We start from the raw sequence: 20806 nt of genomic DNA, 5'->3' as shown, positions 1-20806 counted from the left end.
ATCACACATACGGTTTTTTAACAGATTTTGTTCAAGCATCAAAAGTATACTAAAAATACCATAAGAAATACACAAAAAAAATTACAGATCGATCAACGGTACCCTCTTTCACATGTTTAATCTTTAAAATTTGCAATTTTACATGTAACCTTATGGAAAAACCACTTAATATTACATTTATAAGATCTGTATAAGCCCCTCAGTTTTTGTTTGTATAAAAGATTACACCTAGATAAATCTGTTGTATTTTTAAATAGATCTAAGATTTTTTTTTTTTTTTTTAATAACACAAAAAAGAAGGGGTCAAGTATGCGTAAAAGCGTGTATGTAAGTTCATCCATTTGACAAAAATAATTTCCAGCGTTGCTACATATATTTGCGCTCCTCCTACCTCTTTGAATTTTGTTCTGAATCTCAAAGGAAAAATTGTAACAGAAGAAAACGCAGTAAGAATCAATTATTATCGTATGTATACAGTACCGAAATTTGTTTTTTTTTTAATTATGAAAATTGTGAAAACATGTGAAAAAATTGCATAAACAACAATTTATTCACTTATTTTAAAAGTAACAAATTTATGATAAATAAATGAATTTTGAAAAAAACACGTACTAAAAAAAAATATTTTATTAAACAACTTATTAATTGAATGAAGAATGAAACCAAATGAATGGATACACAATAAATAAAAATAACCATTGAAAATAAGTTACGAACTGTAACATAAACTGAAGTAATTGGTTTGTCAATGTAGGGCCCGCTCATTGTAGAGTAGGTAAGGGCCGTGGCTAGTATGCAAGAGGTCGGGGGGTTCAAATCTCTTTAAAATTTATAAAATTCAAAATGTGTGGTGTGGTGATGTCATGTGGTGCAGAGGAAACCGGAAGTATGTCACGGGGGACGAGGTAAGAGGAGGGAATCAAGCAAAATCCACTTCCATCACACTTTTTCTCAAGGTAAAAATCTGAAATCGTTGATTTACCCTTACGTATAACTTGCCTATAGAAGTATTACTTCAAAAACTTGATCTTAACTCTGATATCAAAATTCCACACTCCTAAGAATTGTTGGATAGATAATTATTATCAAATTACTTTTTACACCAACCTTACCTGATTTTTTGTTGTTGTTAAAAAGCTCTTAAAATCCAAACTTTAATTGTTCTGCTCACATTACAGAACAACTTTTAATTAAAACAATCAACATAATTATGACGTGCAGACAAAAAAAAGACGTATAAAGGTACCATCATTATTTATTATTTCGTAACAAGAAATAAAATGTTTGACGTTTACAGTAAGCAAATATTTTTCGTTCGTTTATATTGTTTCATTAAATAGTGTCTTTCAAACACAATGTTCAACATAATTTCCTGGAAATAAGCCTGTTATTCCATCCATAACACCTTCCCACCAACCGTCGTCGTTTTTCTTTAAAACATATATTACCGAGCTTTCTTGAAAACTTAGTTCATCTTCTTTATCCGCATAGTAGTCGTAAATAGCAATCACTGAAAAAATGAATGGTAGTTAATTATTGAAATCAAACAACCAGCTACATAAGCAATAATTACAATTATTAGTATTCTTATTGTTTGTATTTTTACAAAAGTCATTTCTATTATCTCTTAAACTAACTACTTTTTTATATAAGTAGTAAAAAATACAGTAGTTAAAGACACCTTTTTGTGATATTGACTTTTTTTTACCGTGGGCACAAAGTGCAGCTGCCGCTTTGCAACCTTGGGCTACACTTTGCGTCTCGTAAATCACTTTAGGCCCATTAGCAAAAAAGTTTTCTGCACCCTCCGTGCTCTATGTACTTTTTTGTTCTGGGATTCGAAGTGATTTACTAAGCACAAAGTGTGCCCACGAGCGTTAAATTGTACTTTGCACCATTGGTACGGGAAAAAATACACGTAACTCGAGCATGTACATATAAGAACCACGCCTTTTGGGAGCTTATGTTTGTACTATGTGCCGTAGTAACGTAATGTGCCATTTTCTATACAACAGTTTTTTTAAGCTACCTATTATTTATATACTACTGTTTATCCAACCATTTATTGCTTTGAGGTTTTCAAAAGAATAATTTAATAGCACATTTGATAACTTCCAATTTAAATTATTGAGATTTAAAATTGATCCTTGCAACACAGGGAATTTTTCAGAAATTCGTTAATCATTACTGACATCCAAGTTAAGGTTTTCGGCTGTAACTATACTAGATTGTACGAAATAAACCATCAGCAATAAGAAAGCGCATACATAAAGTAGTAATATTTTAGCAGATATGCTTGTACATCTTGTGATTCTCGTTCAGTACATGGACTAACGTAACCAGCAACCTAAAAATAAACGAGTGAGAAATCTAAAATCGTTTACGAACGTATCAATTGTCAAATGTCATTAGAAATTAATGAAAAAGGCAGAGAAATTGCAGAAGTGGCTGCGTAAAATAAAGCCAAATGAAAATATTAAATGTAGATTAAAGTTGAACAACATTACATACAATTACAGCATTTCTGACTATTTACAAAAAGTGACGCAACGAAAGGAAAAGTTGATAATCCTGTTAAAAGTGGCCTGCTGGGGTGGGCGACTTCGAACAACAAAAGGGAGTTACGGTGGTCGAGAATCATTTCCGAGGATGTTAAATTGGCTGTAGAGATCAATCAACGATGAGAATGTTGGATCGGAGGCTCTAGGCATGGTAAGGCAGTGCTTCTGCTGGATTCTGATGCCACCGCTGGAGCTGGTGCCGCTGATGGGTGGTTTATCAGTGACTTGAGGCAGTTAAGAAGAGACCATTGCCAGGGTATTTGTCTGCATCTCTCAGCTGTGAGGTAATAGCACCAAGGGGTCTACACAATGGTTGGCAAAAGTGGGTGAAAAAAGCATCGAGACGCTAAGTCTTATGTGATAGTAAACTTTGCTGTTTTATTAACATCAATTAGTGCTCTAGCCACTGCCGTAGTGTAGGTCTCGTCGAGCGAGCGAGAACCAAACTTTGGCTTATGATCAAATGATCCGGGTAGATACCTTCGAGAAGTCACGCAGCCCTTCTTATTTATCATAAGCAACTTTCTTACTTGCGATGTTTACCAGAAACTAGTAGTTGCCACCTAACGAGTGGTAGGCGGTACTTTCAAACGCAAAGTTTCAAATTGGAGCTCCACGCAACATTTGAGAATCAAATTCATGTAAAACGATTGAATTTAAAGATATTAATTATTTTTAAAACGAATAATTAATAAAATAATACGCCAGACGGTAAAAATCCTATTTTTGGAATTGACACTGATTAGTAGAAGTCATTCAGCCAAGCATATGAAGATTGTATGGTAGAGAATGGGAGCCACAAATGTCTTTGATTCATTGTGACGTATTGTCAAGTATATTTCTTTCCTTAAATGACTTATTAAAGTATAAGGTCGCAATCAAGTGTATTTATTTTAGTGTTATCTATGAGGCATTGTAACCTTTTTTAATGTGAATTCAATACAGTTTGTTCCATTTTAACATATAATAGAAAAAGTGGGCTTACAACACATCGCGTCGTATAAGAAATTCCAGGCACCAGGCAGGCAAGGATTGCCAGCCTTACCAGCGAGAAGTGATCCCTGAAACATACGGCTTTTCCGGGGATGCTAGTTAGCCTAGATCTGATGGCTCGGCAGAGGGCGCCGGCTGAACGAGCGAGGAGTAGAAGTCCTGAAATATGGAGTCCTCTCCAGGAAAAGACTACATAGTGGCCAGTGGACCCGATGCATCACTGGTGCATAGAGTGTCAGCTTAACTTGCGAAGTATTTCACCGAAGATACTTGCACTGTGCCCATGGATTAGGTAGAACATCAGTAAAAGGGTTGGAAATGGGTATGGCAATACACCTACACACATAAGTGATGAGTAGGTGCAGTGTGCCGAGATCGTGCTGAGAACTCGCACACACTTGTGCACAGCCAGGTTCTGATTGGCCAAGCGCTTGCGCGTCGTTCGAGCGTCCAAAACTCGAAGACAGCGTGCATAGATCAAAAACATTAAATCCAAATACCTAATCTCCCATAACCCACTGCGATAAATGTTTTTTATGCTTTTTAGTGTAAAATATGAGTTTTATCTAATCTCAAGTAAACAATCTTAATTAACCAAATAAAATTACTGGTATTTAAATAACATTCTACCTATAATAGCATGAATCCCAAGCAGCGTAATCCCAGTATTCACTGCGCTCGCTTCTCTGCAGTTTTATCTGCTCGAAAAACCAACAAACTTCCAAGCCAGTATTCCTTAACGATCCAACGTGCTCGCTTGTCAGTGCTTTTGTTTATTACCTAATTAAACAAAATTCCAAGCAGCTCATCCTTAGTTATCCAATGCAATCGTGTACCTGGATTCATTATAAATTTAAACATAAGCGAAAACTCAACAAGCTAATTTCTAGAGTCCTGCCGTGCTTGCAGGACCACGCTAAAAAGCTTTTCTTCAAAAATTAAGGAAAACTGAAATATCGTAGTAAGTACAATTAATATAAAACTATAATTTAAATGGAGTCAACAAAAGCTTAAACAAGTAAAGGTTAAGCTCTGGTACCTACTATAACCATATGTAAGTTTCAAGCAATACGGATCATATTGAGTGTTAGCTCAGTTGGATACGCGTTATGTTTTGGACCCGAAGATCATGGGTTCAAGACTAAGTGTCGAAATTTTTTTTTGTCATTTCATATTTTAAAGTACTTGATATTCATTCATTGATACATATTTATTTATTTATAAATTATTCAGTGCAGTAAAGCATGCATGAATAAAAAACTCACTCCCTTAAGCAAATACGCAAGGTTCACTTATTTTTAAATACGCTCATTAATCTACGTTTTAAGTAATTTATTGCTAGCTACCCAATACACTCCACTGCCTGAAATTTTGTCTATTCCATTAATAAATAAAATTTCAAGCTTAGCCACGTTTTTTTAATGATGCGTATTTAAAGAATTAAGAGTTTTATCCCAAGTAATTTTAAGCGCTCGCTTTACTGCGCTTTTTTTTTACTTAATAAGTACTTAAAAATTTTGGAGCCTCATCCCAACTAATTTCGAGCGCTCGATTGTACGCCTTCCTGTATTCAATAAGTTTTTAAAAATTTAGTAGCTTTATCTCCAGTAATATCGAGCGCTCGCTTGTGTGCGCTGCGATTTATGAAATCATAACTTTAAATATTGAGAGACGCACACCGAGATACTGTAAGCGCTCGCTTGTGGGTGCTTTTATTAATTCTAAGCATACATTTATGATTAATATGATTATATTTAAATTATGTATTAAAATAAAAAATTTCTTTCAAAGTTATCATTTAATATGACAAATATGTTAATATTATTTTATGTTTGTTGACGTTTGTCACGCTGTTATATGTCATTATTGATTAGACAGGCTTTCACACCACCCGAGCGGTACTGTCTTCGGCACGTTGGATTTTCATTGAAACTATCGTGTTTGTTGATGAAGTATTGCAGTAAAAAAAGTAGAGTTTTGGTAGTTGAATGATTAAAAATTAACTTGAATGGTTTGTTTATAAAAAAATTTAATTTTGTTGATCTACACATTAGTTTTAATAGTGGTATTTCCTCGCCAAGAGACCTTTTTTTTATTTTTCTTATTTCCAATTCTCTGGTTACTTTACAATAATACTGTTATTTTTAGTCAGTATTTCAATATCTAGGAATTATTTACTAAAAAGATCTCGAAGCCATAAAACCACTAAAACTTACTGCAAAAATACTGTTTCTCTTATCAAATAAGAACTTAATTTGAAATACAAGTATAATGAAAATAATAAAATACAATCGAGTGGGTAGAAAATTCACTTGTAGTACATATTAGCTCTATTAAACTTATCAAAATGGTTTTGCGTTATCACCAAGTTTTCGCAATCAATATTATGCGCCTTTCCATATGACTTTAAGAAGCATCGTGCATTAAGTAAGGTAACACTAGTTTGATTGATTTTTCATCCTTAAATTCATTTACAGCAGAAAAAATTTGCCTAGGTTCCGCGTTTAAGTGAGGTATAGAAAAATTCGTCTCACTAAAGAAGTTAAAGCGGGGTAAAGCTTGATTTTTTAAATTCATAATTTTACTCCAAAAAGTTTCTGTATCAAAATTTATTATTAAATTCTTTTCTTGTTCGTCAAAATTTGTACAAATACAAAATCAGTAAGAACCGAGTAATATGAATTATTTAACATGTTTTTTAAATTTTCAAACTCATTTTTAAACAAAACGTTATTAATTACTTTTGCACATTTATCCTCCTTTGTACGAATATTTCTCACAGCTAGAAAATCCTCTACAAGGTTTTTAATAAACGACACTAACTTATTGACTAGCCGAACACTGACAGAATTTTGTGCAATAAACATTGATACGCGCATCTCAACGGCATGAATTCTATCTTGAAATGATAGCCCTTGATTAACGACTTTTACGATGGTACTTGAATCGGTCGCAGCATTAAAATTATCGGTATGAGTAAAAGTTGTGCTATGAGCCATCAAGTCACTTTTACTGAAAAACTTTAAATCTTTTTGACAAACTTTACAGTAGGCCTTTTGTTTATCAGTCGCGTATTTAACAAGCCAATCATTCAATACCGAGTCGCGTAACTAGTCTTCCTGGAACGCAATAGCCGACCGTTTTTTTTATGTTGTACCCGTTGCGCTATCCTTTGGTCGTTAGTTGTTGTTTGTGACATCGTCAAGGCTAAAAACAAAAGCACTAAAAAAAATCGCGAAGAAATGTATTACGATAAAAAAAGAGGGGTATCCAATCATTAAGAAATTCATAGCGATACACTTTCTGCGATCAACAAAAACAAGTTACAATACAAACTTACAAATGGAGATTACTAAAAATTACGTAGACAAATAGAATATACAGACAATGCTGTAAATAATTACACGACCCAGAAAAACACCTACTCACACTACACACGTACGTGTGTGTTTTTAACATACTTTGATACAAAAATTAACCGAATCCCTTGTAAAACTGCAAGAAGCACGAAGATGCAGCTGCTTCTCAAAGAAATCCAGGTAAAAGAGAAATACATGCAAAGCTGTTGCTACGGTTTGACGTGTGACAACAGTTGACACAATCACGAGCATGCTTCTGCACGTGCAGAGTGTCTCCATTTGTTTGGGCTCGAATTACAATAACGCAATTTATGGAAAACCTGTATGATAATTTTGAACTAAGAGATTTTTTAAAAATTTGCAAAAAACATCTGCGTTGAATGAGTAGTAAAAACGTTGCACGTTTTTAAAAAAATAAGCGAATTCTCACGGCACATCAGATCAATTATGGCAATTTGTAAGTATCAAAAAATGATTCGACAACAATTAAACGTAACTAATGACAATGTCGTATATTAAATAAAATTTTCAAGTACAGACATAAAAATTCCGCTGTCATCGTCAAACTTATTATTTTACATAATTATGATAAAAAACAAGTAGTCTGATTAAACAAATGAGTAGTAACATTATAATTTACTTAAAATACTGAAAAACTGAATAAAAACACCCACAAGCGAGCGCTTACAGTATCTCGGTGTGCGTCTCTCAATATTTAAAGTTATGATTTCATAAATCGCAGCGCACACAAGCGAGCGCTCGATATTACTGGAGATAAAGCTACTAAATTTTCAAAAACTTATTGAATACAGGAAGGCGTACAATCGAGCGCTCGAAATTAGTTGGGATGAGGCTCCAAAATTTTTAAGTACTTATTAAGTAAAAAAAAAGCGCAGTAAAGCGAGCGCTTAAAATTACTTGGGATAAAACTCTTAATTCTTTAAATACGCATCATTAAAAAAACGTGGCTAAGCTTGAAATTTTGTTTATTAATGGAATAGACAAAATTTCAGGCAGTGGAGTGTATTGGGTAGCTAGCAATAAATTACTTAAAACGTAGATTAATGAGCGTATTTAAAAATAAGTGAACCTTGCGTATTTGCTTAAGGGAGTGAGTTTTTTATTCATGCATGCTTTACTGCACTGAATAATTTATAAATAAATAAATATGTATCAATGAATGAATATCAAGTACTTTAAAATATGAAATGACAAAAAAAAATTTCGACACTTAGTCTTGAACCCATGATCTTCGGGTCCAAAACATAACGCGTATCCAACTGAGCTAACACTCAATATGATCCGTATTGCTTGAAACTTACATATGGTTATAGTAGGTACCAGAGCTTAACCTTTACTTGTTTAAGCTTTTGTTGACTCCATTTAAATTATAGTTTTATATTAATTGTACTTACTACGATATTTCAGTTTTCCTTAATTTTTGAAGAAAAGCTTTTTAGCGTGGTCCTGCAAGCACGGCAGGACTCTAGAAATTAGCTTGTTGAGTTTTCGCTTATGTTTAAATTTATAATAAATCCAGGTACACGATTGCATTGGATAACTAAGGATGAGCTGCTTGGAATTTTGTTTAATTAGGTAATAAACAAAAGCACTGACAAGCGAGCACGTTGGGTCGTTAAGGAATACTGGCTTGGAAGTTTGTTGGTTTTTCGAGCAGATAAAACTGCAGAGAAGCGAGCGCAGTGAATACTGGGATTACGCTGCTTGGGATTCATGCTATTATAGGTAGAATGTTATTTAAATACCAGTAATTTTATTTGGTTAATTAAGATTGTTTACTTGAGATTAGATAAAACTCATATTTTACACTAAAAAGCATAAAAAACATTTATCGCAGTGGGTTATGGGAGATTAGGTATTTGGATTTAATGTTTTTAATCTATGCACGCTGTCTTCGAGTTTTGGACGCTCGAACGACGCGCCAGCGCTTGGCCAATCAGAACCTGGCTGTGTACAAGTGTGTGCGAGTTCTCAGCATGATCTCGGCATACTGAGTGGGTGGCCCCGGCTACTAGGCCAGTAGGCTATCACGGTACCCTTGTAAGAAAAAAAAAAAAAAAAAAAAAAAAAAAAAAAAAAAAAAAAAAAAATAGAAACGTTGCCTTAATTATAATAATCTTTAATGTAAAAAACAAGCTATACATGTATAAGTTTTTTAAATCGTTTTGTAATGCTCTAAACAATATAATACTTACAAAATATTTAGTCTACGAGCATCACACATTTTTAAGTATATTTCGTTAACAATAGTTTTATTGAATATTTGGAGCCACATAGTATATTACTTAGATAAATTACAGAAAACAAGGCTATGATTCTTCATTCTTATGTAAATTTTATTTTTCATTATTATATAAGACGTACACTCAACAACATTTTTACTCATATCACTAACAACCCATTTTGAATTTTTTCTTATTATTTTGATCGATGTTTTAAAATCACATTTTTTGATGTTAATAATAACTTTTTTTTTATACTGTTTATTTGTCGTTTAAGCTCAGTTGAGTCGTACACACTAGCCAGGTAAGACTTATAAAAAAAAAAAAATATATACTAGAAAGGATATAAGTATAACATTAATATGTTTTTAAATTTTTTTAAGTTTAAAAGTGTTAATGCAATAAATTGTTTCATCCTATATACTTCCAGCAAATTAATTAAAATTTTTTTTGTATAACCTAAATGTCTAAGTGCAGTACAAGTTGCGTGCGAAATATTGAGTTATGTCTTGAACTTAACCTTTTTACGTTTTCTATCTTTTTTTTTGTTAACTAGCTTCCGTTTCAAGTCCTTAATACTTGACTGAGCAGCTTTCAAAATCATTCTTCTTTCAACTACTCTCTCCTTTTCTGATTCTCCACTGCTATCAGAACCTCTTACTAAAGAATGTTGATACTAGTGTTACGTCGGCGCAACGTATTATTTGAGCCTAAGCTTTCGCTCAATAGCTCGGGATTCACACTGGGCGCGTAGGTGGGACGCGGGGTTAAAAGGGTAATTCAGCTTAAAGACGCGTTACTCAAAAAGGGGTACAATTGCTTTCACACGACTAAGACTGACTGCTGTGCAATATTCCGATGCACTTGCTCGCGGCTGTCTTTTGTCAAGAGCGGTGTATACCTCGTTCACGATCTAAAAACAGTTAACACCGTCACGAGTAAGGATATCGTATGTAATTTAACCTTGACACACTAATATCACGGTAGGCATTTGCCTTAACTCGATCGTTCGATGTTATTCTGATAGTATTATTACCACGGAGAGCAACGTATTGTCCGTGGCTGATTTGCTATTACCGGTGACCGAAGGGTGCCAATACTGTGGCGAGTAATGGCGTTCGCGAAAAACACTTTATACTGGAGATTGATTTGCTGTTACCGGTGACCGAAGGGTGCCAATACTGTGGCGAGTAGTGGCGTTCGCGAAAAACACTTTATATTTCCCGGTGATCCACGGGTATTAATATGGCATTCGCGCAAACAAAACGCCTTATACTTCCCGGTGATCCACGGGTGCCAATACCATAGCGATTAATGGCGTTCGCGCAAACAAAAACGCTTTATACTTCCCGGTGATCCGCGGGTATTAATATGGCGTTCGCGCAAACGAAAACACTTTACACTTCCCGGTGATCCACGGGTACCAATACTAGGGCGAGTAATGGTATTCGCACAAAAGGAAACACTTGGTCAAAAGAAAGAATATGATATGTGGTCACTTACTTTTATTTACAAGTGAAAGTTGCTATACAGACGTTGAACCAGCGTGGATGTAAGTCGCTCTCAAAGAAGATCAAGTGGCAGTAGAGACGGACTCTGGCAACCAGTTGATCGTTCGAGGGTGGTAGCGAAATTCGACTGTGTCCTCGCTTCGCAGAAGACTGGGTTGTAGCGGAGTCGGGCTCTCACTACTCAGTCTACTTCGAAGGGTATCGTCGAATTTCGCGTGCCGAACTGAATTGCTTTACCTCGCTTCGCAGTAGACTAGGTTGTAGCAGAGGCGGACTCTTACTACTCAGTCCACTTTGAAGGGCTATCATCGAGCCGAGTCAAGTCGAGTCAAACTCTGAACTACGAACTGCAAAACTGATTTTCCTCTGGGCCTACGGGCCTTTTTATTGCGAGAAGCGGACCTCGGTCATGCGCTGGCTCGAAAAACGCAGGAAAACTTGCCGGGGGAAAATTTTGAAGAAAAGACAATAGCCGAAAATCTAATTGGCTAGAACTGCTCTAGTTTATCCACTCAGAAATTGGCACATCCCACATCCGGCTTATTCTCTTCTGTGCGTCAAGAGAAGGGAAGGTGATTCACTTACTCATGCCCTTCCTTTCTCTTTTACATCAAAAGTTGACAGAATTTTAATATATTTTAATCTTAACATTACGACCAGGTATTGTTAATATTTACTAATGCTACACATTGGTTGTTCGTTCAGCTAAGTTCATTGCAAAAAGAGCGGTGAAAATCGCTTAACAATTCGGTTGATGCTAGGGTGAACAAACGATTGGTGAGATGTTAGTTAATACTACTACTGAAGCGCCAAAACGGTGGCTGCGGCCGTACTAACTTATAATTAGCGGTGGTATTTATATTATAATAATAATAATAATAATAATAATAATAATAACAATAATAATAATCATAATAATGATAATAAGAATAGCAGTTGTTAGAATACTAGTGCTTTGCTTGTTGTGAGTTAACATAATTTGTTTTACCGGTAGTTTGAATGTTTATAATGTTACGAAAATAATGCGGAATTTTGGTATAATTTTGGTAAACATGTTTTTCTGCTGCTAGTAGTTGGAGAGGGAGTCGTCTCGTGGTACCCTGGGGAATCAGGACTCTGTTACTCCTATTGGAGGCAGGCATACGGACTCTCTCTCCGAGTCAAGAAAAAGGGAAGGGTTATTTTCCGTTTTTCCTTTACATTCAGAAAAAAGTGTTAGAAATCAGCTAGATTACAAATTAGACTATTGCAGTATGTTTATGAAATTATTAATTCGATGAAAAAATGGTTACTCTGTAAATTATAAGTTTGTTAACTTGAATGGTAAAAATCGGATAGTTCTTCGAAAGTCGATAAGATTGCTTTCGTGGGCTTATGTAAAATTGTTGCTGGCTAATGGTATGCAGGTTTAATGGTGCAGCGTGTACAGGTTGCATTAGCAATATACAATAATTTTACCATTTGCTACTATCTTCGCTTAGCCTATGGGTTTTAACTCTAATTTATTCTAGTTTTTAACATTATACTAATATCTAATATTAAACTTCAGCGCAGCTGTTCCCAGTTAGATTATTGCATCGATTGATTTTCATAATTATTTTATTTTTACTTTGCTCGTTGTTTCCGGTCAGCATAGGCCAGCATGCATGTATTTCAGTCATGCATTGTCGTAGTACCTTAGCTAGGAGCATTCTTGCAGGTGATTCACCTCTTTGCAGATGCACATTGGCCTCTGCATTAAGTATTCTAAAATCGGCGCGGAATGTTTTGAAGCAAGAGGAAAAAAAAATTAATGTGGATACACCGATGTTACACTAGTAATATGAACACTTTCTTTTTCAAAAATATTGTTTATATTTTATTAGCAATAAATATATAAAAAAATTTATGTATATATATCTCCCTATATTATATAGTTGTGTTAACAAAAGTGAGTCTCAGCTCCTTCCCGCTGCCCCTCAATCCCCCCGCTCCCCCGCAGTTTCCCTTTGATTTACATAGTTATTTGCTTGTTTTAACGTTATTTTTGATCAAATTATATTCGAGTAATCTCATCCCCACTCCCCCTCGCTCCCCCTCCACCACCCCTTTACCACCCCCCCCAAAAAAACTTGTTTATTGAATGTTTTGCCATCATAAACGTTAAGAAATATACGTAATTTAGTACCCAAGTCATACCTCGTTTTTAGGATTTTTTAAGTCTCTGATCATAGGTCTCCCTCTTTCTATTTGCTCCCCCTTACTCACTATATGTCTCTGAAGTACTATTATTTGTTTAACTTAATTGAACTTTTACATTTCAAATCTCTTTCTGGTCCATGTTTACTTTACCCAAATACAAAATTCTTGATTACTTGAGGATTGACTTACTCCTTTGTGAGTTCCTTAATCAATACTTTAATACGCTACTAATGTTTCTACCACATTATTTAAAATTTAAAAAAAATGTGTATATTTATTGTAAGATGTTAATATAGCTCTACTTATGAAAGAAACATCATTATTAAAAATTTTAGAACATATATCATTTGTTTTCTATATCTAGAGGAATTCTTAAAAATTTAAATTTTTCTTCTCTTATATTCAGTAGCAATAAAGAAAATTTTTTATCAATAGAACGTATATTATTTTTAAAATAAAAAATATTAAACAAAGGCCAAAAATTAGAAAATTTTTTTGTTTCTTGAAGAATAGTAATTTTGCTACCGTTTTTTACCTCTGAAAGAATTTGACGGAAGTCTCCACCTAAAATTATTATTTTATTTACAAAAGGTTTATTACTACTAGATAAATCTTTTAAAGTCCTATCATTAATTTTTAAGGCTTTTTTCGGTATCATAGAAGATTTATTCCAAATAGTTACTTGTACATAACGTAATTTTTGTTAATTTTGCTTAAACTGGAAGAACGCACTTTCTATAGTGCTTAAGTGTAAAGGAAGTCTGAAAGTTCTGTGAGTAATCATTTCCTTTGAAAGCAGAATAGAAGCAATACCTGTCCAAGCCATTGTAAGAATTTTTTTTTATTGATATGAAATAATAAATCAATATTTTATATAGAAAATTTTTTTCAGATCGATCGATCAGGACCATCATTTTTTTGCAAATTTTATTATTTCTTGAAAAATAGTAGTAATAGTAATAATTGTATTACACAGATCTATCTCCAACTTCAAATTTAGATTTCAAGTTCTATGTAGATGTAAAAGGAAGAATTTTTTTTCGTTACAATTTGGAAGTCTAATTCACTGTCACATTTTTGTTTAGACACTTTGTAACTTTTTTAAACGAATTTAACGAAGTAAAAGTAAACGAAGAAAAAAATACCAATGGGCCAAAATTTTAGTCCTAGAAAATTAAAAGAAAAGTAACAATTAACTAACGATACTGTTAATATAAAATCAATTTGTGATTCTAACAATATGGTAATTTTTCAATTTTTGACGATATTTAAAATCTTTTATTACGTTGTCGTTTCAAATACATAAAAATTAGGCATTAGTCAGGGAAAATAAAAAATGATTGTTAAAAATTCATGTAATTAATTATGATCAACATACATTTATTACATATATCAATTTTAAGTAACAATTAATATAATTTGTTTTTTTTATCATACTTCATAAATCTATATTTGCAATTACGGGGGTTGGTGCGCAGATCGCGCAGGGGGTAGAGATAGTTATCAGAGTTTAGAACGAGGTCTTAGAAATATCTATTGACACGTACAGGATAGACAGCTCATTTAAAAAAGGGGGCTACTAGAAGGAGTAGTAAAGATCACCAATAAAAAATTTAAGGGCACATTCCTCTTTCTATACAAACTTAACCACTTTTATTTGAAATGAGCAGCTTGTTTTTCATATTTCCTTAAAAGCAGCCGAGTAATCATTTCCCAGCGTAGAACATGTATTCCCGAGTATTTCTGAAAAATGCCGTAGTCTTCCGAAATCTGTCAAATATACTTTATCGTATTTTTTTTCATACTACTAATCATTTTTATCATCTTTTAAGGCTTTATAAAATATTAATACAAAGCTTATTTTGAAAAAATTAGACTTATAACACAACAAGGGAAGGAGAAGTTGGCGGGCGGAGCGCGCAGACGGGCAGGGCCCCACTAATATGTATGTGTGTGTGTGTGTGCGTGTGTGGGTAGGTGTGTACCTCTCCGCTCTCGAATCTTTAGGCAACTCACATAGGCCCCAGCTAACTTGCTTGGGAGCCCTGCTAACTTTCCGATCGGGTATTGCATGATATTTACATGAATATCAATAAAAATTATTGTTTTTCATATCTCACTAGAATAGCTCTTTGCCCGATTCCTCTCAATCTTTATTTTTAAAAAGTAACAGAACCTTGAAAGTAGAAAGATTACTTTCTGTGCTAATGATAAGCCGATTTTTAAATTTGAAAATTCGAAAAAAATTATAAATAATAAAAATGGTGTTCGTTACCAATGTTAGTATTAGTCTGAGTTAAAAAATATTTTTTTTGGTATTTTGAGGTTATGTCACGTGAAATGTCTGAAAATTTGAGTAATGTCTGATATTTAATAGAATTCTACAAATCTTAACTATACATACATTGTTTTTCATACCTTAGCAAGATTGCTCTTAGCCCTTTCCCTCATAATCTCTTTCTATAAAAAGTAACACAACCTCTGAAGTAGTCGTGCATCCAAACTATACTGGCCGAACGGCCACTTCTTGTGTTCAGTGAACTGCTATTCACTGTTGTACATAGGTACACCTATGTATACATTTATACCTACATGTTATATACTTACGGGCGCACATGTGGTGAGTGTGTCATCATAAAGATATGATGGATACATATACACCTATGTACTTTTTCACAAACAGCTGCTTACGTATTCGTCCGACTTTTGGAGCAGCTTGTCTAGATCCGTGCGAGCTTTGTACAGTAGTACTATATACGTACAGGTTAAGCGAACGCTCGCCTCTCAGCCGAGCTACATGGTAGGCGGAGTGGGTAGTGTTAGGTTCTATTTTTGTTACGGAATTTCTTGATACGGTAGCCATGCTCAAAGCCCACGATAAAAGCTATGCAATAGTTAAAAAAAAAAGTTAAAATGAAAATCTTCAGAAATATTCCCCAAAACGTAAGCAACTTGTAGTGTCATTAGTGGCAGCACTGCACGCTTTTGAACATGCGCGTGTATATATGAATGTTTATTAGCATTACTATTTCGACAGAACGCATATAAGTATCGCATAAGCATTTTTTAATTTTAACGATATCTGCTTAAATAGATGTTCGATTAAGTTATCCTAAAACAGGCCAGGATTTCGTTGTGAATATAAGCCAGAGAACTGCTGAGAAAGCTAAAAGTGGTACCTACGTTTAGTAATTGTTTTAATTTTTTTCTTAAGCAAAACATTTTACACTGCGCAACTTCTATACATCTAAAGGTCAAGTGTAACACGACCTCTTATGAGTGTATGCAAGCTTATGCCTCTGGACTAGATTCCAAAAGTAAATAGCGACTTGATCGTTAACTTTATGCTTACATAACCTGTTTATTATTGAGACGCACAATTTTGAAGATGTTTATTAGTGAATGTTAAGAGCATGTAAGGACAGACATCAAAATTAAAAAAACAAGTGTTTTGAAACATCATCTGCTGATGAATGTGATGATTTGAATAAAACGGCATTAGTTACAAAGTAAAAAAATCTCCACCGACATTGCGAAGCTATTTTATGTTCTCCTCTGCAAGCATTCAATTTAATGTAGATTCTTCAAATAATGATAACATTCACGTCAAATATCATGCAATACTTAAACTGCCAGTTATTTAATTTGACATAACCTCAAAATATTAGAAAGCATTTTTACAGTTATGTTCTTACTGGCATTACTTATAACCACTTTTAACATCATTAATACGTTTTTTTCATTTTCTAAATTAACAATGCAGTCATAATTTTAGCACAGAATGGGATTTTTCTACTTAACTGGTTAGATTACTAATTTGTTAATTTGAAAATGAAAAGTCGGGCAAAGAGCGATTGTTAAGTCAAATTATCTTAAGATTACGTTGAAAAAAGAAAATCGGTTTATAATTGAGGGCTGTAGGTGGTTTTGAACGTTTTTTTTTTTGTTTAGCCCCACTATGCGCCGTGCTGAAGTATACTCAGTGCTCAGTTTGTGCTCACCTTTTATTTTGAGTGTTGCTGGTGAATAAATGTACGCCTAAAATTTGTGGTTAAAGTGTTTAGAATCTAAATGAACAAAGTTTATTTATTAATAAAGAAAGTGATGAAAAAACAGTAAAAGAAAATGAGTGAGTACTTCATATACATACATTTTATTACTATTATAATTGCAGTATTTTTTTGTCTTTTGAATTTTTTAATTTATATATAATATTGCTAGAAAACCAACTCAAATGTTTGACATAAAATAAGTGATCTTAAAATTAGCTTTTTTCACACACACACATACACAGAGAGACACAGACAAATTTTTAATTCTTATTATGTATTCATGTATATAAATATATATTTATTCCTTATTATGCATATGATAAACACCATTAAACCGAGCACGTGTACTATTTAGTACCTATGTTCTTTAAGTATAGGTCATACACATTAAATCTGCGCAGATAAAGTATCAGTGTTATCGACTGTGAAAGAAAACTAAACGTGACCATGTTAGCTTACCGTCACTGAAACTTACCCCAGACGTCGCTAAGTAGGTGGGGCGCTGAAATTGGGCAGCGCAAAATTTAAAAATTGAAACCCTCATAAATAGAATGTAGTTGTGATGAATTCGGAAATTCCGTACCCCGAATTTGATTTTTTTAGAATTACACACCTGGTGAAATTTTCCAAGTCTGCTCTACGTGTTATACATCTTTGGAGAAAGAAAAAATTCCTCTTATGTCAACCTACAATGGTTTTGCATATCCAAAAATTCGATCAGATTTACCAACGTTAAACCTTTTAAAGCAACGATTGATTTCACCGAGAATACCATTCACACAAATTTGTAGACTGAGACACGTTAATGGTCAGTACGATATTTATGGCCAGATAATTAATGTTCCTATCAAAGTTAATACAATGGTGAAACAATCGCCAAGAAACATTCAAGATGACCAATGCTTTTATGTGCATTTGAAAAAGAAGTTGATTCACAAAACTTGTTATGTCCACGAGCTTATTAATAAGAGCTATATTGAAGAGTGGTTGTCGTATTTAGTATCTACGCTTCTTTGTATTTATCATGACATTAAAGTAGATGAATCTTTTTTTACCGGCAATGAACGTACTTAGCAATTGAATATGGATGAAATAAGTGAACACGTGCTAATTGAAGACAATTTAGTTGCGCAGCAACAAATTCTTTTGTGGAATGATGATTATTTTTTGAGTCAAGCACCCGGAGAATATAACAGGCCAGTCATTATTTAAATGGATGAACATGCGGAAGAACTATCTTTTCCGACAATCTACGGTGATCAGTTTCAAACATACAGAGATGATGTTACTGTTACTCCATTCATGCAAGCTACCAGCGAACTTCGGCGTACTGATAGGCACGCGTGCTACTGATCCACAACACCTTTTATACATCGCTGCTAAAATCATGAGGTTGCGAGTTAGTGGATATGTCAACGTTACGTTTAAGCATGTTGGACAAGGTTCTTCAATTACGAAAGAGACCATTCAATCTGATGAATAAATTAATAATTGTTTAGAAACAAATCTCGCATTTCTTCGCTGCATACCAAATTCTGCTTGGTTTTGGTCAGATCGCAAAAAAAGTCTTTTTGCAATGATCAGGCAATTAGGGCTACCAACAGCTTTTATGACTCTGAGCGTCAATAAACTGACTGGAAAAATTTTCTCAACTTGAAAAATAGGCTCAACTTGTGAATGAAGATGCCGTAACTTGTGCTATGTATTTTAATCAAATGGTAAATTGTCTGTTAAAAGTTTTGCAATCAAAGAAAATAAGTCCATTCAGAAAATGTAGAGTAGTACATTATCTCAAAAAAATAGAATTTCAACATCGTAGTAACCCATATGCGAATGTTCTTCTTTGATTGAAAAGTGTCAGCGTCAGAGGTGTCTGGAAATATAAAACTAGTAACACACAAACACACATTCACGTGTTATAAAAAAATAAATACTTATAAAAATCAAGAATGTAGATTTGGTGTACCATTTATACCAACAAAAAAAAGTATTAATTTGATACCTATGAAAGACACTGATCCCAATTACTCAGAAGCACTTTTTAAAGAATATAAAAAAAGATTTAAATTTATAAGAATTCATCTCGAAAATTTTGACTACGAATTTTGATGAATTTTACTCGCATAATGATATTGTTTCTAATGATCATTACTACAATATTATTTGTGCTGGTATCAATAGACCAAAATCATTAAATAAAAAAACACCAGCAGAAAAATGGCACAACACTTTCAATCCATTTGTTTTACATCATTTGAAATCGAACATGGATTTTCAGATTATACTAGATGAATATGCTTGTGCCACATATGTTGTGGAATATGTCAATAAACATAATAAAGGGATTAGTAATTTGCAAAGACAAATAATTGACATAACGGACGAGCATCCGGAATTCGATATTGTCGATATCACGAAAAAAATGAGTATTTACATACTTCAGTCTGTTGAAATGCCGGCACAAGAACCTGTTTGGTATTTATTAAGAGAACCTATGGCCAAGTCATCGGTGGTGACAGTTTACATTCCAACGGTATTTCCTACTGAACGTGCAAGAATTAGAAAATGTATGAAGGAACTTTAACCTTTGGATGATGATTGTACGAACGCTTGGAAAGAGAATTGGTTCGTTAAGCACTAGAAAAGACCTGAAGAACTCCACGATGTTACTTTGGCATAATTTGTTGCAAAGTATTACCTAAATGAAAAGGTGACTTACACTAAAAGAGGTATTACAAAAATAACAAGATACAGGAACTACAATATGGCTGACAATTACAAGGATTATAGGCGTGAGATGGTTCTGTTGCACGTTCCTTTTCGAAGTGAAGAAAATGATATTATTGCTGGAAACAAGTTCATTAAAATGTACGAGGACAACAAAGATACGATATTAGAACGTAGGAAAGAGTTTGAATCAAATTTGGACATAGAGAAAACTTTAGAAATTTGTCAATAGTTGTACCGGAAAAACGATGATGAATAAGAAGACGAAGAATTATTACGAGCGGTGGATATATTGCATGAAAGAGATCCTTACGACTTATTATTACGTGATCCAAACTCAACTGCTAACGTTGATTTACAAAATGCATCTCTGCATAAACTTGGCAGTATAGCTAAAAGAAGAGAAAATGTAATGGATCATCAACAATTCTATGATTTAATGCAAATAGCCAATGATCAACAAAGAGATATTCTAATGACTATAATTCATCATTTACAAACTTTAATTCAAGAACCATTTCAAATTTTTTTTATGGGACCAGCTGGTACGGGACAACCATTCGTTATCAAACTGATTTTGGAAATTTACAACAGGTTCGCAGATAATCATGGTTACTGTAATGCCTATACTACATGTGCTTCATCCGGCAAAGCTGCCTTGGCTATTGATGGTACAACTGTTCATACAGCTCTCAAAATTTCTCTTTCAAAACTTTTGCCTCTGTCATCAGAAATGTTGCAATTGTATCGATCTCTCTTCAGATATGTCAGAGTACTAATTATTGATGAAATAAGCATGATTAGTGCAGAACTTCTACACAAAATTAATAATTGTCTAAAACAAATAACAGGAAAAAACAGATTTCGGAAGTATAGATGTTATTTTGATCGGACATTTACGGCCATTTCCACCGGTAAGATCAACACCAATTTACAAGACAATCACAACGAACATAATTGAACCGCATTTATGGAAAAAATTAAAATTTTATCAACTTACCACAGTAATGAGACAAGCTAATGTTGCACTTTCAAAAGTTTTGACAAAAATAAGTAATACATATGTACTAGATGAGCATGAGTTTCAACTTATTGAATCGAGATTTTTCAAAAAAGAGGACGTTGCTAAATTATGTTTTGATGAAGTTCGTTTATTTTTCAAAAATGAAGATGTTGCCG

The 20806-nt window shown here is 33.7% G+C and overlaps 1 protein-coding gene and 1 pseudogene across 1 annotated transcript in view; one reads left to right on the top strand and one right to left on the bottom strand.

Annotated features, from left to right (window-relative positions):
- Positions 1 to 1243: 1243 nt before the first annotated feature.
- The window catches only part of LOC106637204 (uncharacterized), a 102574-nt gene continuing 83011 nt past the window's right edge, over positions 1244 to 20806 (bottom strand). Inside the window, exon 4 of the mRNA XM_089595768.1 lies at positions 1244 to 1510. Coding sequence (XP_089451894.1) covers positions 1347 to 1510 — 164 coding nt within the window. The 3' untranslated portion in view covers positions 1244 to 1346. The remainder of the gene's footprint in view (positions 1511 to 20806) is intronic.
- On the top strand, positions 7067 to 19859 carry LOC149373722 (uncharacterized; annotated as a pseudogene).

The sequence above is a fragment of the Copidosoma floridanum genome, unplaced genomic scaffold (genome assembly GCF_036245765.1).
Source record: "Copidosoma floridanum isolate Cflo_tuat_1 unplaced genomic scaffold, Cflo_Japanese_pri ptg000028l, whole genome shotgun sequence".
Classification (NCBI taxonomy): domain Eukaryota; kingdom Metazoa; phylum Arthropoda; class Insecta; order Hymenoptera; family Encyrtidae; genus Copidosoma; species Copidosoma floridanum.
This window is presented reverse-complemented; position numbering and strand designations above follow the sequence as displayed.